General features: G+C 70.1%; 2 protein-coding genes across 3 annotated transcripts; one reads left to right on the forward strand and one right to left on the reverse strand.

Annotated features, from left to right (window-relative positions):
• Window positions 1–4,751: 4,751 nt before the first annotated feature.
• TRAPPC2L (trafficking protein particle complex subunit 2L) lies at window positions 4,752–7,695 on the reverse strand. 2 transcript variants are annotated; one of them, XM_037515744.2, is made up of 5 exons: window positions 7,618–7,694; window positions 6,338–6,510; window positions 5,789–5,876; window positions 5,604–5,683; window positions 4,881–4,959 (listed from the first exon to the last, which is right to left on the reverse strand). In XM_037515744.2, the coding sequence occupies exons 1-5, from the start codon at window positions 7,648–7,650 to the stop codon at window positions 4,914–4,916; spliced, it is 420 nt and encodes a 139-aa protein (XP_037371641.1). In that variant the 5' UTR covers window positions 7,651–7,694; the 3' UTR covers window positions 4,881–4,913. The 2 variants fall into 2 exon arrangements, with proteins under 2 accessions (XP_037371639.1, XP_037371641.1); XM_037515742.2 differs by lacking the exon at window positions 5,604–5,683 and having other exon boundaries at window positions 4,752–4,959; window positions 7,618–7,695.
• A 333-nt stretch (window positions 7,696–8,028) lies between these two features.
• GALNS (galactosamine (N-acetyl)-6-sulfatase) lies at window positions 8,029–21,755 on the forward strand. Its single transcript, XM_037515741.2, has 14 exons — window positions 8,029–8,152; window positions 11,156–11,279; window positions 11,650–11,724; window positions 12,295–12,397; window positions 13,583–13,726; window positions 14,690–14,756; window positions 14,825–14,952; window positions 15,091–15,230; window positions 15,885–15,988; window positions 17,379–17,515; window positions 18,037–18,139; window positions 19,114–19,235; window positions 19,635–19,752; window positions 21,146–21,755. Exons 1-14 carry the CDS (start codon window positions 8,033–8,035, stop codon window positions 21,230–21,232), a joined length of 1,572 nt encoding a protein of 523 aa, XP_037371638.1. The 5' UTR covers window positions 8,029–8,032; the 3' UTR covers window positions 21,233–21,755.
• Window positions 21,756–22,048: the final 293 nt, after the last annotated feature.

Genomic DNA, 22,048 nt, shown 5'->3' on the forward strand with positions numbered 1-22,048 from the left:
TCCCCGGGGACGGGCGCGGTGCCGGGGGGAGGATTCTGCCAAATAAAAGGGAGTCAGAAACGGCGGCGCGTGGAAGCTCGCGGCATTTCCTCTGAGGCGGCCGAAGCTGGCCCGGAGGCGCCCGGGGGGGTCTGCGCGACGGGGTACTTTTCAGCGGTAAGAACCCAGCACCGGAGGCCGGGGTCGGCCCCGCCGTCCTGAGCCCCGGGAGGCAGAGCTGACCGCGAGAGCTGACCGGCACCCCCAGCGCCTGCCCGCCCCAGGCCAGGCCGTGGGCCCAACGCCCAGAGGCTCCCCTCAGCGGGTTCAGGAGGGCACAGGCGGGGTGGGACCCGCCCGGGGCAGACAGTGGCGTCTGGGCCCCGCCTTCTCTCTCGTGAGGCTGAATGATTAAAAAGGGCGATTTCAGAAGTGCCCCCAACACACACCTGTCCCCCGGAGGGGTGGCCTTGGGTCTGCTCCCGAGGCGGTGCTGGGCACGGCCGCTCCCCTGGGGAACCGGCTCGGCTCTGCCGGCCTGCAGGGCCCCTGCGGGGTCGGGCGGGGGGACGGGCCAGTCTCAGGGCTCCGGCCTGACAGGGCCATCCCGAGGGCAGCGCCTTCCCTGGCGGGGCCCCGACACAGGACGGCGTCTCTCCTCTGGTCCCAGCACCCAGCGCACCCCGTCTTGCTTGCTTTCTGCTCCTTTGGGTCAGCCTGGCCAGGCCGGGGCCCTGGCGGCAGGTGCCCCGCTTCAGCCTGGCCCTAGAGCCTGAACGGGGGCGCGGCAGCCCCACCCACGAGGGCTGGCAGGTCGTCCACGGCCCGGGTGAGGGGTGTTTCTCGCGGCAGGACGGTCAGTGGGTGGGGGGCCCCGCTTCCTCTGCCTGCCCTTCTGTTTTTCAGCTCCCCAGAGGAGGTGCACGGAGCGGGCGTCCTCCGGGAGCGGGTGTCCAGGGTGGCTGCCCCGCTCTCGGCGCGTCTCACGCCATCAGGTTGGCACCTGCGTGCGGAAGTGAGGCGGACGCCTGCACATGTGCCACTGCCCCGCCTCGGGCTCCGGGTGGGGCGGACGGCGCCCTGAGGGGCTGGGCCCCGGGGGAGGGCGAGGAGGGAAGGGACACCTTGATCCCGAGCTGGGGCGGGCTGTCCAGAGCCGGGCGCGGGCCGGGGCTCCCACCGCGGCAGCCCGGGCGAGTGTTATTAATACCGCGGGCCTGGGCCACGGTGTATCTGGAAGGGCGTCGCTGGAGAGGCGGCGGGGGGCGGTGCTGCCCGCGCCAGGGCAGGCAGGGGCTCTGCTGGGTGTCGCAGCGTCAGCAGAGGGTGTTGACCGAGCTCTTCCACCTCAGAGGGCCGAGCTCGGGGAGGCGGCCGGGCCAGGCCTGAGTCCAGCATTCTCAGCTTGGACACAGCTGCTGCCCTGCCCTGCCCCCACGTGGGGGTGGCAGGCCGGCTGGGGCGAGACCCACACAGGCCGGGGTCCTGACCTGCCTGTGTTATAGGCTTCTACCTCCTCAGCAGACGTGGACACGGCCCGTGGGGCGTTCTGGCCAGCCAGGGGAGACCTGGGGCGTGTGGCTCGCACAGCAGACCAGAGGGCCAGCGGGCACAGGGACCATGGAGGGAGGAGGAGCAATCAGGGAGGCCTCCCAGAGGCAGCACGCGAAGCGCATGGCAACAGTGCCCCCTGGTGTCGCAGGCATGCAAGTGTGGGCAGCCGTGTGGCGCCTGGAGAGGGTGTCCCTGGCCCGGAACACTGGCATTGGAGGGGTGGGGGCTGGGAGGCCCTTGGGCCAGGCCTCACCAATGGTGAGAGTGCCCAGAAAAGCCTTTGCCAAGAAGCCACCACGCTGCTGCCGTTCAGCCTTTGTGGAGATGAGGAAAGAACTGGGGTCCCAGCAGACGCCCAGTTCCATCCCAGCCTCTACCTTCCTCCTTCTCCAAACGCAGACATTCAGGGAAGGAGCTGACCAAGCCAGGAACAACCAGCCAGGGCCCGGAGGGCGGGCAACACGCCCTGGGCTCCCTTGGCAGGAGGGAGAGGCACAGAGGCCACCCCAGGACTGAGCCCAGGCGGATGAGGCGGGAGCAGCAGCTTGGAGCCACGATAGGGCCCAGCACGCCGGCTCGCAGCCCCTGCAGGAGGCTGGGGGCAGAGGCAGGACCCCAGGCTCAGCTGACCTGCACTTGGTGTCACCAGCACACGCTGTGGCCAGGGCAGGATCTGGCTTCCTTGAAGTGGGTCCCACCGGAAAGCTGGCCCAGCGTGTAATGGCGAGGGTCAGGGGGCATGGGAGGGATTGGGGCAGCAGGAGAGATGCAGGACCCACCCCCACCAGCCAGCAGGGACTCTGACCTCCCGGCCTTCGCTCAAGCTTCCTCCCCCAGGCAGCCTCAGCTCAGTTCTGTCTGCCCTGTCTGGGAAAGCATGGTACGTGCCCCCTCCCCCGGAAGCCCCCTCTGATTCCACGCTTCTGCCGGCTCGGCTGATTTGCTCACGGCCGTGGCCCACCCCTGGAATTAGAACACTGAGCGAGCTATGTGGGCCCCACGTCTGGCCCCCACCCCAGGGGGCTTCCTACTCAGGCCTCACGGGAACACAGCAGAGCCGAAACAGCAGGGCGGCCGTCTCCCATTCTCTGCCTCAGCTGCCCGCCTGTCTCCACCTGGCATGTCTGGAGGTGTCCGTGGGGTGAAGGGGGGGACACGGAGCCCAGCAGTCCCAGCCCAGCCCTCAGAGCCCAGCAGCCAGGCCTGGAAGCTGGGCCCAGCAGAGCCAGCTTATGTTATGTGCTCATCGGGACCAGCAGGCCAGGAGGGCTGAGAACTCCCAGAAGCCCTAGCGGGCAGGTGCTGGTGGGCAGGCGGGCTGCCCAGGGCCTGGCCTCCACGCTTCTCCTCGGCTGCCTACCGTGTGGGTAGGCAGGCTCCTACCCTGCAGCGGCCTGGCTCCAGAGGGCATCCCCGCCCTGAGGCCCAGGGCTGGACCCCGCTCGGGGCAGGGGTGGGGTGGCACAGAGGAGAGGACAAAACTCAGCCTCCTGCTCTCCCCTGGAGGGGCGGGCCTGGCTGCATGCCCAGCCCCTGACCAGGTAGCAGCCACGTGGCGCGCCCAGCGGAGGCAGGCAGGAGTGGGGACCCCGGGGGGCGGGAGGAGATGCTCTGGCCCCAGAGGTGAGAGGACCCTTGTCCAGCCTCCTGATGGGGGCTGGGACGCCGCTCCCACACAGGGGGAGGGTGCCGGGCGCAGCCTTGCTACCTCCGTGCGGCCCTGCCTCTCCCTCACCCCAGAGGGCCGCGGGCTGCGCGAGCACAAGGGGCCGCCCGTGGGCAGCGGGTCCCTGAGCAGACCACACCGTGGCGCGGGGAGCCCCAGAGCAGCGGCCCAGGGCTGACAAGGGCAGGAGCCTGCTTGTGAGCTCTGTGGGGCCAGGGGCCGGCAGCCGAGGCTGGGCTCGGGGCAGGAATGTGAACATGCCCGCCAGCTCTGCGTGACAGCAGAGGCCACAGCTGACGTCCGGCCGCGGAGCACGCGAGGCCCCTGGGGCGAGGGCCATCTACAGGCCGGTCGGCCGCGCCCGCAGAAGCCCAAAGAGCAGCGGCGTCAGCAAGGCAGGGTTTATTGTCTCACGGGGAAAGACGCGGGACGCAAGCCGTCCAAGCCGGCGTGTCAGCGGAGCCCAGCGCCGAGCTCCCCGTCCCGGGGCGTCCTCACGCTCTCGGACGGCTGCGCGCCTCCAGCTACCCCACGTGGACGTCCCCGCGCGGGAGGAAGGGACGAGGGCAGGGCACCCCGTATGCCCGCTGCAGTCCACTTTAAAGTGCCTTTCCTGCCAGTCCCCCCACCGCGCCCGCCCCGAGTGCCCTCGGCTGTCTCCGCGGCTCCGGAGCTCGGTTCACCGAAGCCCCGGCGGGGAAGATGAGGTCGGAGGCGCTGCAGACCCACCAGAGCCACGTGCTACCCGGGACAGGGGGTCCAACAGAGCTGCAGACTCGACGCTGGACAGCGAAGAAAGGCCACGAACAGGGGCCGGTCGGTCCTGCTCAGCCCCGCCGGGCCTCCCAGTTGCGCTTAGTCTGAACGCGCTCCTGTCAGCACGAGCATCACCACCGCGCTCCCCACGGATGGTGGACCGCAGAGCCCCTCCCAGCCTGCTGACGCCTCCCCACCGTGGGACAGCCCCCTCCCTCCCTCCGGTCATAGGCCCCCCTCCAGCAGCCGGGAGGTGCACCCACTGCCCGGGCCCACGCCTCAGATGGCCCTGCCGCACCTAGGCAGCGGGCCCAGTGGCCTCGTTGCCTCCCCTGCCTGGGCCGCGCTGCCCGCGACGAGGGCCAGAGCCCGCTCCCTAATCGCAGGGGTTGAGGTAACGAGCCAGGCTCATCCTCTGGGCTCTGCTAAGGTTCTGGGAGGCGGAAAGTCAGCTCTCCCTCCAGCGTACCCCCTGCCGGCCAGCCTGCCTGGGGTCTGGGCCTCAGGGGATTGGCGAACACCATGCCCCAACAGGCGCCCAGGCTCCTCGCAGCAGTGGCCAGAGGCTCCTGGAGCTCGGGGAGGCTGCCCTCCCAGGCCACCCCAACCACCAGCCCACGGAGGGTGCGGCAGAACACGGGACAGAGCAGAGGCCGGACCCCCCCGCCCCTCCACACCGCAGACCCGCCTCCTCACTGCAGGGCTCCAAGTTTCCTGGGTCCTGCCACCCCACGCCCCCGCACGCCTGGGGACAGTGGTGTCCGGCTGTCTGCACCCTGACCTCTGCCCCCACCCCAAAAGCCCAGTGTCAAATCCTCTGCTGATACAGAAGAAAGAAGCCAACTCTAACCTTACACGACTTTAGTGGACACGCGCCTGCGCGGCCAGGACACGCAAGGAGACACAGAAGCGATAGACGGGAGGGTAAAGGCCACGCAACGAGCAGCCGCTTCTCTTGTCAGCAGACCTGGATCATCATGGACGTCACCATGCCGTCGAAGGCCCTGCGGGGAGAGGAGCCAGTCAGCGCGGCAGGCGCTGCCTCCAGCCTAGCTGCCCCGCAGCCCAGTCCCGGGTGCACAGAGGCCAGCGTACATCCCTCCTACCGCCTCCCTTTCCTGGCTGGTTTCCTGCCCTGCGAGGCCCAGAGATCAGGGGTTCTGCATGTGGGACCCCAGACACAGTTGCGGCTAAGGGGATACTATGAGAAAGCCCTGGCTTGGGTATGGCGCATACCCTTGCTGCCTGCAGGAGCTCTGGGAACAGGGCCTGGGGGACAGGAAACACCAGGGAGCATGAGCTCGTGGGCACCTCCCAGGGGGTGTCTCGGTGACGTTCTAACGTATCAATCCAAAAGCTGCCTGGGAGGGGCCTGCAGCTGGCCTCTACATCACACGCTCAATGAGGCAGCGCTTTGCCAGAGGCCTGTCCACAATCCCACCTCCGGGGTTCTGTGGAGGTGCCCCTGCCCAGCACACCTGGGAAACCACATAGGCGAGCTCTGCCCCCAGCTCTGCTCTCCTAGGAAGAGCCTGTCCAGGAAGCTGGGGTCCTGGGGTGTCAGAATCCTGCCCAGGGGAGCAGCACCCCTCCCTGAGGAAGACCACCCCTCCCCATTGGTCAGCAGGGCGACCCGCGGGATGCCCACCTGGACTGGATGCGGTCCCCTGGGTTGTAGAAGGGGTTGCACATCACATCCGTGTAGGAGGCGTGCAGCTTCCGGAACATCTGTGGTGAGAGCCCGCCCTTGGGTGTCACACAGACGCCTCGCCTCCCCCCAGTCAAGGGGAAGAGAAGCAGCAGCCCTCCAGGGCCACACAACCCGGCACTTACGCTGCGGATCTCATTGTCCCGCAGGGCCGTGTTGGAGGAGTCTACCACCATGACGAACTTCACCTTGGAGTTGGTCACGTAGCCGTAGCTGCACAGTAGGTCAGGGAGCACGAAACAGCACCCAGACCAGCTCCACCCAAGAAGCAAGACACCCACCTCAGGGCAGGTGGGCCAGACCGCACCCCCACGAGGCACCATGTAGGCACATTTCCGGGCAGCCCTGGGGTTTGTGGGCAGCGCAAGCCTGCAGCTGGGCCCTATACTGATTCACACTTGGAATCCGCCTGCCCAGACCCTGGAGCACTCACCCTCTTTCTGAATCAGTTCCTTTTGCAGGGCGAGCCACAAAGGTCTTGAGAATACAGCAAACCCCGCCAGGCATACACCCCTCATGCTAAAGGTCTGGAGTCCCACAGATCATGGTGCTCAGAGGGATCCCACGGAGGGCAAGCGGCACAGCCGCCTGGGAAGAAACCGAGCAGCCCAAAAGCATGCGGCCCGGTGCCACCTCTGTGCGGCCTGTGGGAGAGCCTCCCACCCAAAGGATACACCTTGTAGTCCTCTGTGGGGTACAGCAGGCCCAGGTAGAGCTCCCGCTGGTCCACCAGGGCCTTCCCCATGGCGGAGATCTTCTCATCCACCACGTCCAGCGATGTGTGCACCATGTAATGGAACTTCAACTCATTCTCCGTGGGGATGCTGCGGATGTAAAGGGGGTAATTCTGCAAGAAAAGACGACGGCAGTTGAAGTGAGAACCCAGGCCACAGTCACCCCGGCCAGAGTCCCTGGCCAATCTCCAACTGGCCACAGGCACACCCTCATTCTTTAAAGCCCAGTGCTCACAAGAACTGCTGGGGGTCCACCCTTCAGGGGACCCAATGTCATCTACAACACCTGCATATGTCTATACTGCTAAATGGGCAGGAGAGAGAAGGTGGTTCAGAAGAACGCGTCTGGGTGTGGCCTGACAACCAGCTCTGTCAGCGCACAGACTGCAGCTGCCTCCCTCGGGGCAAGGTCCACCTCTCCCCCTGGCCCCCCAAAGCTAGTACCTCCCGTCCATCACCTGCTGCCACCTCTCCCTCCTGGAGAGACACTGGGCCTGCCCATTCATCAAGCCCTTCAAGATCCGCCCAAACCTCCGTGGTGTCTGCGCTGCCAAACGTCCTACCCAGGGCATGTCGGCTTCTCCTAGGGACCCCCCAGGCCACATACAGCCCCCTCCACGGTCGTGTGCCCGGCGCAGCGCGGATGTGAGCAGCATGCTGTCCCTACCCCACCCAAGCTGACGGCTGCGAGGGAGACACCGACAAACTGGCCAACAAATAACACACAGATGACGGCAAATACTAAGGCAGGACGGCCTCACGATCCGATCCTCCAGAAAAGGCAAAGACGAGGCGGAGCCGTGCAGCAGCCGCGCGCAGACGGCCACCCCGCGAGGGCCCAGAGGTGAGCGCAGGGAGGCCGCAGGCTGGAGGGGGGTGTGAGCGCGATGCGGCCTGGGGGGACGCCCGGCTACGCGGGTCTCGTCCTAAGGCACCGCGAAGTCCCGGGAAGTCGTGGGCAGCGCCGCGGCACATCCGCTCGGCGGGACGACAGCGCAGTGGCCGCGGCGCAGCGGACGGGAGGCGGCGGGACGGCGCAGCCGGCTCGCGGCAGGGGCAGGGGGCGCGGAGGCCGGGGCAGGGCCGGAGCCCTCTGAGAGCGCACGGAGCGCAGGCGAGAGGCCCGGCCGGGCTCCGGGCAGGGGTCCGCCGCCGCCCGTCGCCCCCGCCCTCCGCCCGCACCGGGGAGCGAGCTGCGGGGGCGCCGGGCCGCTACGCACCTCCTTGGCGATCACCGCTACGCAGACCGCCATCTTGAGAGGCTCGGCGCGCGTCACGTGACCCCCGGGGTCACGCGGCTCTCAGAGCCCGCCTCCTTCTGTCGCGCTGACGCCCTGGCCCCGCCCCGTCCCTCCGCAGGCCCCGCCCCGCCCGCCCGTCTCCGCAGGCCCCGCCCGTCTCCGCAGGCCCCGCCCCGCCCGCCCGTCTCCGCAGGCCCCGCCCGTCTCCGCCCCCGCCCGTCTCCGCAGGCCCCGCCCGCCCGCCCGTCTCCGCAGGCCCCGCCCGTCTCCGCAGGCCCCGCCCCGCCCGCCCGTCTCCGCAGGCCCCGCCCGTCTCCGCAGGCCCCGCCCCGCCCCGCCCCGCCGGGGGTCGCGCTCGCCCGTCGGGTTCCGGGCACCGGTCGCCGCGGCGGTCATGGCGGAGGCGGCTGAGGCGACGGCGTGGCGGCTGTTGCTGCTCGTGCTGGGCGCCTGGGGGCTGGAGGCCGCGGGCGTCCCGCGTCCCCCCAACATCCTCCTCATGCTCATGGACGACGTGAGTGCGGGCGGGAGCCGCGGAAGGCCTGGGCCCGCGGGCACCGGGGGGCGTGGGCGCGCCGAGGGCCTGGGCTCGGGTCCACCGTGGGGCCGGCCGCGGGGGCCCCCCACTGCCCCCGCCCTCCCCGAGGCTGCGGCCCAGCAGGGGCGGCACCGTCCACGTCCGCCGTCCTGGAGCCGGTCGGTTTCCTGTCCCCGGGCTCTGGGAGGGCGGGGGCGGCAGCCCAGCCCCCCACCTCACTGCCCAGCGTCTGGGCAGGGAAGGGGGCACCGCGCCCACCAACGCCGGGGCCTGCACGCCTGCCGGGGTGCTGCCCGCCTGCTGCCCCAGCCGTCCCCCCAGGCTGCTCCCACCCTGCTGGGGACTGGCCCGAGGGCACTTCTGTGGGCGGGAAGAAGGCACCTGTCGGTGTGTGCAGTGCTAGGCCGTGGTCACCTGGTCTCCACGGTCACCTGGTCTCTGCAGTCATCTGGTCAGCACAGTCACCTGGTCTGCAAGGTCACCTGGTCTGCGGGGTCACCTGGTCGGCGCGGTCACCTGGTCTGCAGGGTCACCTGGTCGGCGCGGTCACCTGGTCACCGTGGTCACCTGGTCTGCAGGGTCACCTGGTCGGCGCAGTCACTGGTGGCGGGACTCCAGCCAGAAGCCGAGCTGCCCGCCAGGCCCCCCAAGTCTGGGGTGACCGGGAGATGCCAGGGGGCCCTTTCCTCACCCCGGAGTGGCTGGAGGACAGCCCCCCAGGACGCTGCATACCTGTCAGCCGGCCAGCACGGAGTCTCGCTGAGCAGTGTTCATGCCCCTAATGACAGGCGTGCTTCTGGGGGGCTGGCCACCGGCTCTGAAGTCCCCAGGCACCTCCCGCCAGGGAGAAGGAGAGTAACTCTGAGCTCGTGATTGTTACTAAGTAACTGATAAAAACCCACTGGGGAGCCCCAGCCCCCCAGTGCCCGCAGCTAGCGCCCCGGTCCCTGGCCCTCACGGCCAGGCGGCCAAGCATGCTCAGGAAGCCCACAGACGTAGTCACGGACACTGGTTCCTGTTTCATATCCAGTCGCAACGGGGCCGCCCCTTTGGGCGGTTCTGATGGCCTCCCCGGATCTGGAGGGGCCCGCGCACCGGTGAGGGCTGGCCTGGGGACAGGGCGCTTCTTGCTGGAGTCGGGGCCTCGTTGGAACCATGATGCTCTGGACATCCGCGTTCAACACGCGTCTCTGTTGGCTCTCGAAGGCGGCTGCTGCAAAGCACACATGGGGGCCTCCGAGGTCTCTGGGGGTCTTGAGTAGTGGGTGGCGTCAGCACATATTTTTTCTGAGGGAGGTGATGTGAGGGCGCCCTGTGAGCAGGACCCTGCCGCACCCACCAAGTCCGGGGTGGTCGAGGGCTCCCCTGCCAGTGCTCTCCTGTGGCCGAGTGCTGCTTGGATGGCTGCACCCCAAAGTCTGAGGCCCCTGTTCCATTCAGCCTGTGTGCCGGTTAGGACTTCCCTGGCGCATGAAGAGTGAAAGCAAAAATGGGGATCCCAGCTCCCCCAACTGTGACCGCCTAGCCTCAGGCCCTGGGACCCGGCACCACCCCCAAACACCCCCCTGGCTCTGCCCTCTCACCTGCCCTGTCCCCACGTGGCCTCGCCCACCCTCATGAGCAATAGGCCTGGGGGGGAGGGGCGCTGCCCTGAGCCGAGTTGACCAGGGGGGGGCTCTGGCCAGCCGGACTCCGGCCTCAGGCCCCCACAAAGGGCTTACAGGGCCCCCGGCCGTCGGGGCGGTTGTGCCTCCTGTACCCTCAGAGCCAGACAGCCTGTGCACGCGCGCCAGCAAGGGTGGGGGCTGAGACGGTCTCCGCAGGGACTGGCTCTTCCCCAGGTCTGGCCGGGCAGGGCCTGGGAGCCTGGCACGCAGCTGTGGCCCTGGCGGCGGCGGGCCCTGAGGGCTCCTGAGTCTCTTTGCCTGGGTGAATCAGAATGGGGAAGGGTTACCCCGACTCTGTCGGAGTCAGAGCCCCAGGGCCAGCTGCTGTGTCACCCCGGGCTAGCCTGCAGGGCCAGCGCACCACATGGACGCGTACGGGCCCCATTGTCGGTAGAAGCCCCTCGTGGCCAGTGACCAGGGTCCTGGCGCTCAGGAGCCTTGAAGTTCCCACCCACAGAGGGGAGTGAGGGGGGGGCCAGGGCCCCGGTCGGCTGGCTTCTGCCCCCATGAGCAGGAGCCACAGCCAGGAGAGAGGAGGTGCCTTCGCCCCTCTCGGTGCGGGTGGGGTCACTGACTCCTTCACAGCTGGACGTGAGCGAGCAGTGACGGTGGTCTCGAGCAGGGGCCCTTGGCTGCATCTGGGAGCTGGAATTTGGGGGCCTCTGCCTTGCTCAGCCCCTGCCTTACTCTGGGAGGTACCCTCAGGTGCCGGGTGCCTCTGGACCCACTGCAGCCCACTGGGGCTCCCGCCTGGGATGCGGGCCCATCTGGGCACCCCCTGGGCCGGCACAATGCCTTCTATGCACACAGCCCGTCTCCAGCTTGGGCCCGGCCCCCGCACCCACACAGTCTGCTGGTCGTACCCACTGTGCAAACATGGTCCCATTCCCAGGGCCCGAGCCCCGCCCTTGGGGGCTCCAGGGTGCCCGCTGGGCCTCAGGGTCATGCTCCTGTGGCTGTGGCTCCCCTTTCCATGTCAGTCGGCTCCCTGGGGTCGGCCGCCGGGTCGCTGGCCCTGTAGCTTGGCGGGTCCCCGCTGCCTTCACCTCTGCACCTGCACTTGGGCACGGGCTGGCCTCTGTGTGGAAGGCAGGGCTGGGTTTGTGGCTGCTGCCCTGTGAGCCCCACGCTGGCATCTGAGGCTGTGCAAAGGTGGGCACGAGGACTGTCCTGGGGCAGCAGCCGACCCCCGGTGCCCAACCAGGCCAGGCTTGGTGGGGGCGCTGCTGCTGTGGGCGCAAGGCAGCCCCTCCTGGTCTCTCTGCCCCTAGACAGAGGAGCTTGCTTCTACCCTCCACATTCTTCCCCGCAGATGGGGTGGGGCGATCTGGGGGTGTACGGAGAGCCCTCCCGGGAGACCCCGAACTTGGACCGAATGGCAGCAGAAGGGATGCTTTTCACGAACTTCTACGCGGCCAACCCCCTGTGCTCCCCGTGTGAGTGTGGGGCAGGAGTCCCACCCCCTCAGCGAAGGGTGCAGGGCCACCGGAGCCAGGAAGCTGGGCAGGGCTTGGGGGACCTTGCTGCCTGTGCTGGCCACTGTGCTCGCGGCGAGCAGGACCCGCGGCGCAGGCGGCGGCCAGGCGGAGAGGAAGCGGCACAAACCCACCTCAGGAGGGAGCGGGCAGGGCGGGGCGTCAGGACGGCAGTCCTGGGAGGGGCTCTGAGCTGCAGGCCCTGCGACCGGCCTCAGGCACGGTCCGCCCCGCCAGGCGCCTCGAGGCCACGGGTTGAGGAGCACGGGTCCCGGGTCACCGCCGCCTGGGGAGCCCCCACTCATCGAGCTGGTTTTCTCACCCCGCGCAGCGAGGGCGGCCCTGCTCACGGGGCGGCTGCCCATCCGCAACGGCTTCTACACCACCAACGGCCACGCCAGGAACGGTAGGCCCCACGCGGCGCTGCTGCTCGGGCAGGAGGGGACGCGGGGGCGCAGGGCGCCCTCCCCTGAGCGGCGCCGAGGGTCTTGTTAGAACACGTAAAGCAGGCGGCGGCCCCGGTCGAAACGGTGTTTGTCGGAGAGCGCGGCGGGCTCCTCCCCTCCCCTGGACGGCAGAGGCTGGCGCTGTGGCCTGCCCTGTTCCCCGGCACCGCCCAGCGGGTCTGGCAGGAGGGGGGGGCGCCCTCCCCAGAACGGCTGGGGGGGGGGGGCGGAGCATGCGGGCGGACAGGCTGTGGGTTCGGGTGCGACCTCAGGAAGCGGGCGCGCGCACCGTTGTCCCCAGGAGCCGTCTCCCAGACCAGCCGGCTCCGGAGAAGGGAGCGCAGGGCAGGCCGGGGACTCTGACCGCGCAGGCCCCCGAGGCGGGGTTGGCCCTGGGCCCTGGTGCCAACTAGGAGGTGCAGTGCCCAGGACCCTGCCCGTGGGCCCCGCAGGCCAGCGCTCAGATCCATGGCCAGGTAAGGACACTGGTGGCGGCCGCTGGGCGGACTCTCACAGCCTTGCCCTTGCAGCCTACACGCCCCAGGAGGTCACGGGCGGCATCCCCGACTCCGAGCGCCTGCTGCCCGAGCTCCTGAAGGAGGCCGGCTACGCCAGCAAGATCGTGGGCAAGTGGTGAGTCCGCTCGCCGGCACTGCCAGGCGCCATCCTGGCACTCGCGTGTGCGCCCAGCCACGGAGACGGGGCGGGAGGTCTGTGTCTGGCCCCGTGCGTGTCCTCGGCCCACCTTAGGCGATGCCCGGGCCTCCTGCATGGGGGCCCGCCCCATCGGCCTTGCTCTGCTCCACTTCTGCCTGCGGCGCTGCACCACCCGCAGGCACGGGGCGCTGCCGGGGTGAAATGGAGGCGCGAGGAGGGGACGGTCAGCGCGGGGCCACCGCAGTGATGACTCAGGGGCCGCGCCCCGTCACGCTGTGGACGTGGCCTTGAGCGCGTGGCGCAGCCGCTCCAGGCTCGGAGCGCACAGCCCTGAGGCGGCGTCGTGGAGGTCAGGCCGCCCTTTCCTTCCCACACCGGGAGCTCAGCAAGCCCCAGGCCGCCTTCCCTGGCCCCTCCCTCGGTCTCCCGCATGCACTGCCGAGGCGCCCTCTGCCCTGTGCTGCACTCAGGCGCCCTCTCCTGCGGCGCCTGCCCACGTACATGGCTCGCGGGGCGGGTGTGGGGGCTGCTGCAGGCGCTGTGGGGCTCCCCGATGGGCCGGGAAGCCCCCAGGGCATTGAGGCAGGGCTCTGGGCTGAGGAGACCCCGCCGCGCCCCAGCTCTGCCTCTGGGCCTGGTGGCCTCTGCTTAGGGTCATGGACGCGGGTGGGAATGGGCGTGTCAGTGGGCTTGTGAGGGTCAGGACTGTGGAGGAGAGGTGCGGGGGTGGGCTCAACAGGGCCCAGAGACGCCCGACGTGGCCCCCAGGGCTGGATAAGTGCTGAGGCGGGCTCAGGGGCCCTGGCCTCTGAGGACCACTCTGGGAGGCCTGGGCAGAGGTGGCTGGAGATGGGCGGGCTCGGGGTTCTGGGCGGGAGGGGATGTGCCTCACGAGCACCAACTCCCTGAGCCCACCCAGCCCCTGGACGGATGCTTGAGCGCCCTGCCTGCTGGCCTCCGCCTCCCGCGCCCGTGCGGTGCTGCCGGACACTCTCTAGCCTGGGCAGCCCGGGGCAGGGATCCCGGTGCACCCCTCGAGGGCCAGGGCTCGGTGCGCTGGGGCTGGCCCGTTAAGTCTTCTGTGAAGGTGGTTGGATGCGCAGCCAGAACTTTGGGGGTCCCTGTGCAGGGCCCCTGAGGTGTCTTGGGTTCCTGTTCTAGGCACCTGGGCCACAGGCCTAAATACCACCCCCTGAAGCATGGATTCGACGAGTGGTTTGGCTCCCCCAACTGCCACTTTGGACCCTACGACAACAGGGTCCGGCCCAACATCCCCGTGTACAGAGACTGGGAGATGGTCGGCAGGTAACCGTCCCTCCGCTGGGCTCCAGGTCTGGACGCCCTGCCCCGCGGCCGTCCTGCGCCCAGAGCCGGGAGCCCAGGGCTCGGGAGCGCCGCTGGCGTGGGCGGGCTCCAGATGTGCGGGGCTGCGCCCCTCCCAAACCCCCACCGGGGCTGAGCCCTCCTGGGCCCGGGGTGGCCAAGGGGGTGGCCGCGGGTCTCTGGGCTGGTGTACTGAGGCCAGGCCAGGCGCGCTCAGACTTGGGCAGCTCCGCTTGTCCCGCTGCCCTGCTGTGTCCCGGCTGGGTGGTTCACAGGTGCTCCCCTCACGCGCCGAGGGACCAAAGGGCAGGGCGGGTCACGCTTTCGTTTTGTTTTTTATTAATTGGAATGGGTGTTTTTAACGCCATGATTTTGTAAGATTTATTTATCTATACAAGAACCGGGGTACAGGCCAGAGGCGCGGGGGTGAGAGGACTCCCCAGAGACAGAGTGGGGAGCAGAACAGGCAGAAGGACTGAAAGCCACTGCTGAGGGGAGCAGCGGGGAGACGGGGTTCTGCTCGCCGTGTGGGTTGCTCCGCGGCCAGCGGGGATGGAACCGGTGCTGCAGAGGCTGCGGACAGCTTCCCGGTGCTGCGCTCAACCGCCTGCGCCCCCGGGGAGGCCCGGGGTCTCTGTAAACAGGCGCCCGGCTTTGGGCAGACAATTCGGCAGCACGTGGTGGGCAGATTTTCGTGCTCGTGGCCCGGGCAGCCGTCAGCTGCCCTAGAACATTCTCGTGTCCTCAGAGAGAAGCCTTGGCTTTCTGGGGGTCGCCAGGACCCCCCCCTCGCCCTTTGGCCTTACGCGTGGCCCGAGCAGCAGCGCAGCCTCTGGCTCCCTGGTGTCCTCCCTCATGTTCGGGTCCCGCCCTCGCCGCTGAGCTCAGGGAGGGGCGCCTGTCCCGCCCGCGTGCTGACCTCTCCGTGGTCTGGGTTGCTTTCAGGTATTATGAAGAATTTCCCATCAACCTGAAGACAGGGGAGGCCAACCTCACTCAGCTCTACCTGCAGGTGAGGCGCGGGCGGGCTCGGGGTTGGGGAGGCCGCCCGGACACAGCCAGACGGCCGGCGCTTCGCAGGAGGGCCTGGACTTCATCAAGAGGCAGCACGCTGCCCAGCGCCCCTTCTTCCTCTACTGGGCCGTGGACGCCACGCACGCCCCCGTCTACGCGTCCAGACGCTTCCTGGGCAGCAGCCGGCGTGGGCTGTGAGTATCAAGCGGGGCCGTGGGCCCCTGCGCCCCGAGTGGGGAGGGCCACGGGTCCACCTGCAGCGGCCGCCAGCCCCCGGAGTTTGGTTCGGCCGCCCTCTGCCGACGGGTGTCTCCGGCCACCTCCGCCCACAGGTACGGGGATGCCGTCCGGGAGATCGACCACAGCATCGGGGCGATCCTGAGTCTGCTCCAGGACCTGGGCGCCGCGAACAACACCTTCGTGTTCTTCACGTCCGACAACGGGGCCGCCCTCATCTCTGCCCCCAGACAAGGCAGGGCCCGCCGCCGCCCCGGGGCAGGTGGAGGGGCTCTGGGCCCACCCTGTGCTGAGGGAAGACCCGAGCGGCCTGGGGTCACACGAGTCCGTGGAGCAGCGTCCCCAGCCCGGGAAGGGCGTCGGCGGTGCCGGAGCGTGGTCTCCAGGATGGGCCGCGTGCTCCCCTGCCCGTGCCGCCGTGGGGTGCGGGCCCGATGGGGTCTCCTCCCGCCTGCCCGGCCCCGCCCCTGACCGGCCTGCCCCATGCGATGTTGGGCGAGCTGGTCTCGGGTTTGCCCGGCTGCAGGTGACGTGTCCCCAGCGACCTCCCACAGACACAGCAGCCCTGGCCGTGTGCCCCCTGCAGTGCCCGCGCCTCTCTCTGTCTTCAGGGGGCCTGGAGGCCGGCCACCCCTGGGGCTCCCCACCAGGCCAGGAGGGAGGGGAAGGGCCCCTCTCCCTGAGCGCAGCTGCGGGGGGCCGAGAGGCCCAGCACGGCGAGGGGGGTGCCCTGGTCCAGCCCTGCCCCGGGTGTCATGTGGGCGGCTGATGCAGCCGAACCCGTCTCCTCCCCGAGGCTCGGCCCCCGCAGGCGTCGGCCTTCCTCCACCCCGGGGTCCTGCTGGCCCTGGCTCTGGCAGCCCGGGTCACCGGGGCTCTCCCTCCGCAGGCGGCAGCAACGGGCCCTTCCTGTGCGGGAAGCAGACCACGTTCGAGGGCGGGGTGCGGGAGCCCGCCATCGCCTGGTGGCCCGGCCACATCCCCGCCGGCCAGGTCAGCCTCAGCATCTGGGGGTGAGGAAGCCCTCTCTGCAGCAGGGGGCGGGGCAGCGGGGGGCCCTGGACAGTCCCCTGCGGCATCCCTGCCCTGGCCCAGCCACTCGCCCTGGCGCGGGAGGCTCCTGCCGCGGTAAGCGGGCCCCTTCCCCGCGGCCGCCACGTCCAGACCCGTCTCCAGAGCGTCTCGCGGCCCGAGCGGCGGGCTCGTCTGCCGCCCTCCGCCCTCCTACACCAGGGCCGTCTGCCCCCGGCGCTGGCCCCTGCGCTGGCCTGCCCGGAGCCCCTCGCTCTGCCGGGTCCCCACGCGGGGCTCCTGCACCGGCCTGGTCCAGGCCCCACGGACGCGGCGTCAGGACGATGCCAGCTGCAGGTCGCTGCCTGTCCGGCGTCTCGGAAGCGCGGTGCTGAGAGCCCGCCCCTCACCACTGTCAGTCGGGTCCCGCCCAGCCGGCCTCCCCGGCCACTGCCCAGGGCCCCGGGGCAGACCCGACTCCTGCCTTTTCCCAAGGCCGCCAGGTGGGCCGGGGCTGCTCCCTGCTGGAAGGCCGTGTGGGCCCTCCCCTCTGCTGTCCAGAAACACCCGCGGGCGTCCTTGGGGACCCACCCATCGGCGCACGGAGGCCCAAGTCCCTGGTGGGCCTCGCTGAGCAGACCCTAGCCTGGGCCTTGGCATCCACCCCCCCCCCACAGACTGGCCTCTCCCACCACGGTGGCCCCCAGGGGTCCTGAGCAGTGGCCCCTCGGCATGTGGGTCACTTGGGGTCACCAGTGCCCCCTGTGAGAACGAGGGCAGACTCAGGACGGGGCGTGGGTCTGGAGGGACGTGAGGCTCCAGCCCTTCCAGGGCCGGCCAGGAACCGGTGGCTGTCCTGCGAGGGGCGCCCCCGCCCAGCTCCTCGGCCGGGACCCCTCTCCCGCTGCCCCAAGAAGACTCCGCGAGGACGCCCTCCGGGTGGGGACCCTCTGCCCGCCCTGCGCCTCGCCCCGGAGCGCACCGTGCTGGGTCCGTGGTTCCCAGGCGCCTGGGCCCGGGTGCTGTGCCGCCTGGGCCTCCACGCGCTGCCTGCCTGCACCTGGCCGCGGACCCCGAGCCCAGCGCTGGCGGCTGCCGGTGGCCTCCACGCTGCGCGGCCTCAGGGAATCGCTTCCCGAGACCCCACGTGCCCCCGCAGCACGTCCCTGGTGTGGGGCACAGGTGCCCGCGGGCCGCTCTCCCTCAGCTTCCTTCTTCCCCCTTTCTTTTCCGGCCCTTAAAAAGGTAAAGGGGGAACACTGGAGAGCCCCGTCACGCCCCTGTCGCAGATTTGCGACGCGGACACCCCACCCCCGCGTGGGGCTGGGGGCTGGGCCGGGTGTGCGGGTCCCGACACCTCCTGTCCCCCCAGGTGAGCCCTCAGGTGGGCAGCGTCATGGACCTCTTCACCACCAGCCTGTCCCTCGCTGGCCTGCAGCCGCCCCGGGACAGGGTCGTGGACGGCCTGGACCTCCTCCCCGCCATGCTGCAGGGCCGACTGACTGACAGGTGGGCCCCGTGCTCCCCACGGGCGGGCTCCCCGCGGCGCGGACGCAGGGTCCATGGGCTGGTTCTGGGGTCCAGGGCCTCTTCCTCCCCTGGGCCCCTCGCTCCTGCCTCAGGCCGTGGGCGGGAGCCACGCCGCGCATGTGCTGCCCCAATCACCAGCTCTGGAGCCACCAGCTCTGGAGCCGGCCCCTCTCCCCTCAGCTTCTTGCCTCCGAGGCCGGCTGCCATTTTGCTCAAAATGAGCCTCCTCTGCCCCGCGGGACCAGCTCCGGCGGCCTGCGGTGCCCAGGGCCCAAGGGAGGCCTTGGGGGGCCGCTGTCCCCCCTGGGCCCCACCACTGCAGGGCTGGGGCTTGCGAGGCCCAGGCCCAGGCACCAGCCTGCCGAGACACCCAGCCAGCTGCGTTCCAGCCCAGGCCCGTTCTCGGGAATCCCGGGGGGCGGGGTGTCTGCTTTTCCCGCTGGCATAGGCTGGAGACGGGAGCCGCCCGCCAGCGTCCTGACCCGGTCCCGCCCCGACAGGCCCATATTCTATTACCGGGGCAACGCGCTGATGGCGGTCACCCTCGGCCGGTACAAGGCTCACTTCTGGACCTGGACCAATTCCTGGGAGGAGTTCAGACAGGTGGGGCGGGGCGGGCACCACCCCTCCCCGGTCCTCGGGCGGGCATGCGGCCGCAGGGCCCCTGCAGAGGTGGCGATGGCCTGGGCTGTAAGGAGCCCCGTGACCTGCTCCCGCCCCTCAGTTCCTGTCCACTTGGGTCTCCCAGAGCCCACCCGCCTCGGGTCGAGGTCTTTCTGCGCAGGACACCCGCGCTCGTTGGTGACCCGAGACCGCCCCGCCGGGGGGCTGCTTGGGCCCTGTGCGGGCTGGCGCGCCTGGGCTGTCCCAGGAGCTCTCTCTACCCTGCCCACCTTCCGGAGGTCAGTGCTGTCCGGCCCCCAGCTTTGGTGTGAGGAGCAGAACCCCGCCCTGGCTACGTGGCCCCTGGGCTGCAGAGGGCCGGGGCCGACTCAGCGGGGACCCCTGGCAGGGCCTCCCACCGCCAGCCTCCCGAGAACGGGGACCTTCATTAAGCAGCTCCTTGGTTTGCATCCAAACGGCCTGTCTCCGTCCACACTTGGAAACGCCCAGCTGCTCTCCAGCTCCCCCAGGGAACCCACCACAGGCTGCCCACACCCCCTCTTAGGTGCAGCCCTGGCTTCAGGGCCCCCCAGCTGCTGCCCCAGCCTGGGGCCTCGGTGCTCCGGTGGCTGCCGAGCGGGGTGGTGGGCAGGGCCCTGGGGTGGCAAGGCCTCAGGGTGGGGAGACCCTGGCCCTGCTGACTCCCTGCCCAGGCCAGGGCACCCCGAGGGTGGGGCTCCCCGAGCTCTGTCACCCTGAGTCCGGGCTTGTTCCCGGGTCTCTCTCTGGCGTGGCCCCGCACCCTGGAGGGGAGAGTTGGGCAGTGTCTCCTCCCAGGGAGCATGCGGGGTCAGTGGCCTGTAGGGAGGGACTGAGCCCCGGATGTGTCAGGCAGAGGAGCCCACATGGACAGGGTGCCCGAGGGTGTGGAGGGGGTGCGCAGGGGGGCCCTCACCATCCCCGCTTCCTTCCAGGGCATCGACTTCTGCCCCGGGCAGAGCGTCCCCGGAGTCACCACACACACGCAGGAGGAGCACACGAAGCTGCCCCTGATCTTCCACCTGGGGCGCGACCCCGGGGAGCGGTTCCCCCTCAGGTGAGCAGGCGCGCCCGAGCCGCTGCACCCACAGCCTGGCCTCCGCTCCGTCGCTGGCACACCCACTGCGCCTGCCCCCTCCGCCCCGCCCCCACAGCGCAGAGCCCAGCCTGGGCCCAAGGCCGTGCCTCTGGGTGGCGTCACCTCCAGTCCCCTTCATGACCTCCTGGGGCCTGGTCGGAGGCTTCCTCGAAAGCATTGAGCTGGGCCTTCAGAGCCGGCCTGCGGTTTCCCACCCTCTGCCGGGACCACAGCCCTCCGTGCAGAAACGCGCAGCCGTGCAGCCGCTCCGGGCCTGGGCACGCACCCGTGGAGGGAGAGCCTCTCTGTCCAGTCCCTCCTGCCCCCCGCGAGCCCCCGACCCCAGGCCCCGCAATGACCCAGCACTCTCTCCGGCAGCCTGGAGGACGCCGAGTACCAGCAGGCGCTCGGCTGGATCACCCTGGCCGTGCGGCAGCACCGGGAGTCCCTGGTCCCCGGGCAGCCCCAGCTCAACGTGTGCGACCCGGCTGTAATGGTGAGTGGGCCGGCTTGGCAGGGGCCGGGAGGATGGGGCGCCCTGGGGGCTGCACTCCCAGGTCGCTTCCACAGGGCCCGCGAGGGTCCAGCCAGTGCCGGGAGCCCTGTGCTCTGGGGAGGGGGCGCTGCACACGGCCGGAACCGCACTTCTCTGCTGCTGCTGTCTCATCGCACAGGCGTGGCACGGGGGTGCTCTCTGCAGATGCAGGGTGAGCCAAAACCTGTGCTGCCCGAACACTTGGGTCCGACGGCCAGCGGGTGTGGCCACCCTGTGGGGGGACCAGCTGACCCAGGTCAGGGAAGGACTCCGAGCCTGTGAGGGGGTCTGCCGGGCACCCTTCACACAAAGCTGGGCAAGGCATGTGTTCAGGCCGCACCCCACGCTCCATGAGGCCGGGGCAATTTAGCTTAGCCTCTTCGGTGGAGGCCAGCTCAGTGCCCCCCAGCCCGGCCCTCCAGTCCCAGGAGCCTAGAGCCTGCACAGCCCCCAGTGACCATGACGCCCCGCGTGTCTGCCACATCCCGCAGGCGCCTCTGTGGGTCTTGGTGCCAGCAGGAAGGGGCTTGGCCAGGCTCTGCAGCCATTCTCTGGGTCCCATGGGACAGCCCCTGCACCCGCAACAGGGTGGCCACGGAAGGGGTGGGTGATGCATCTGTTCATGTACGTGCAGGACTCTGCAGCCCCCACCACTCCACGCTCCTGCTCCCAGCCCTGGGCCCTTCCACATACCCCAGCTCAGCGCTGGCCTCGCACATCAGGCTGGCCCAGGGAGGACTCGGGTGGTGTTCTCTGACCCGTGACCAGGTCTGTGTGCTGTGGCCCCTGAGCAGTGGCCAGCTGCCACGCTGCCCCAGGGGCATAGTGAGGAGGGCCGGGACCCTGGTGAGCGGCTTCTGCCTGCCATGAGCACAGGCAGCCTGTGCTCAGCCCAGCGCTGGGGACCTCCCTGGGGCTCTGCGGCAAGCAGAAGTCCCATCCCTGAGAGCACCCTCAGCATGAGCCTGGTTCCCCCCCCCGCCCCACGCAGACACCGGGGGCAGCCGACCCAGCACAACTCCCCTGAGACCTGAGTGAGCAGACCCAGGCGGGGACCCTGCCGTCCCGCACCCCGGCCCCCGCAGCACGCCCGGTACAGGCCGCACGCGCAGGGCTGGCAGCGTCCTGGCGGAAGTGGTGCAGAGGCCCTTCAGCCCGGCCTTCCTCGGTGGCACTGCCCCTTCCTGCAGGGGCCGCCTGGAGGCCAGGACCTGCTCACTGGGGAACCGGGGCCCTCGGAGGCCCCTCTCCAGTCACCATCTCCTCTGCAGCCCGGAGCGAGGCTGCAGGGGCAGCATCCCCCCCAGTGCATGGGCGGGAGCTCCGTGAACCCTGTTCTCCATCTTCATTCCAGAACTGGGCACCCCCAGGATGTGAGAAGTTGGGAAAGTGCCTGACGCCCCCGGAATCTGTCCCCCAAAAGTGTTTCTGGCGCCACTAGCACCTGCACTGTGGCCGCAAGTGCCCAGGCGCGGGGCATCTACGTGGGAGGAGCCCTGCTGCCTTCTGCCCAGCCTGCTGCTGCCAGGCCAACAGCCAGGGACGCCGCCCGCAGCCGTGGCAGGTGCTGCGAGCAACCCCAGCCTGGACTCCCTGCCCCGGCCCCCACATCACTCCAGCCCCTGCCCCTCCCCGACGCTGACCGCCCCCAGGCTGGCTTGCACTGGACTCGGAGGTCGGGTGGCCCCCCAGCAGCACCCTGGGTGGCAGGGGGCCTCCGTGAGCCGCTTCCTCCCCAGCCCCAGCGGGGACAGCGGACACCCCAGCTCCAGCTCCCCGAGGAGACCCACCCGCGCCCTGCCCCCGAGGTTGGGGTCCCCTGCCTCGAGTGGGCTTTTCCCCCCCGACGCCCCACGTGCCAAGCTGCCCCGCCCGATGTGGGCAGGGAGAAGCCTCGCAATAAACGGCGGGTCACCCAGCCCGGCCTTCTGCTTACGGGATCAGTTTGAGGAGGTCGTGGCGGGCTGGCGAGGTGCGCCGCCCGGGCCAGGGGCGCCGCCTCTCCCGCCGAGCGCCCCGCGCATCTGGAGGCCGCGACGCGGCCGGCTGCCTCGGCCCCGTGCGGGGCTCCCCGGGCTCGCGCAAGCCCGGCCCGGCCGAAAGCGCGGGGGGTCCCCAAAGTTTGGTCCGAGCTGCGCGGCCGCATGTCTTGGGGCCTGGACTCGCCCGGCGGCCCCGCGCGAACGCCCCCGGGGCGGCCCCCGCGCGTCGGGCACGGCAGGGACGGGCGCGCCTTGGCGGCGGCGACTCCGTGACA

The sequence above is a fragment of the Talpa occidentalis genome, unplaced genomic scaffold (assembly GCF_014898055.3).
Source record: "Talpa occidentalis isolate TD23 unplaced genomic scaffold, MPIMG_talOcc4v2.1 talOcc4.17, whole genome shotgun sequence".
NCBI lineage: Eukaryota > Metazoa > Chordata > Mammalia > Eulipotyphla > Talpidae > Talpa > Talpa occidentalis.

Excerpts from the sequence above, each read along its gene's own strand:
- GALNS (XM_037515741.2), top strand. The coding sequence starts at position 8,033 with ATGGCGGAGGCGGCTGAGGCGACGGCGTGGCGGCTGTTGCTGCTCGTG. Across the intron at positions 8,153-11,155 it reads TCCTCATGCTCATGGACGAC|ATGGGGTGGGGCGATCTGGG; the intron begins GTGAGTGCGGGC and ends TCTTCCCCGCAG. Across the intron at positions 15,231-15,884 it reads CATCTCTGCCCCCAGACAAG|GCGGCAGCAACGGGCCCTTC; the intron begins GCAGGGCCCGCC and ends CTCCCTCCGCAG.
- TRAPPC2L (XM_037515742.2), bottom strand. The coding sequence starts at position 7,650 with ATGGCGGTCTGCGTAGCGGTGATCGCCAAGGAG. Across the intron at positions 5,877-6,337 it reads CCCACAGAGGACTACAAGGT|CTACGGCTACGTGACCAACT; the intron begins GTATCCTTTGGG and ends CCTACTGTGCAG. Across the intron at positions 4,960-5,788 it reads GGGACAATGAGATCCGCAGC|GGCCTTCGACGGCATGGTGA; the intron begins GTAAGTGCCGGG and ends CTCTCCCCGCAG.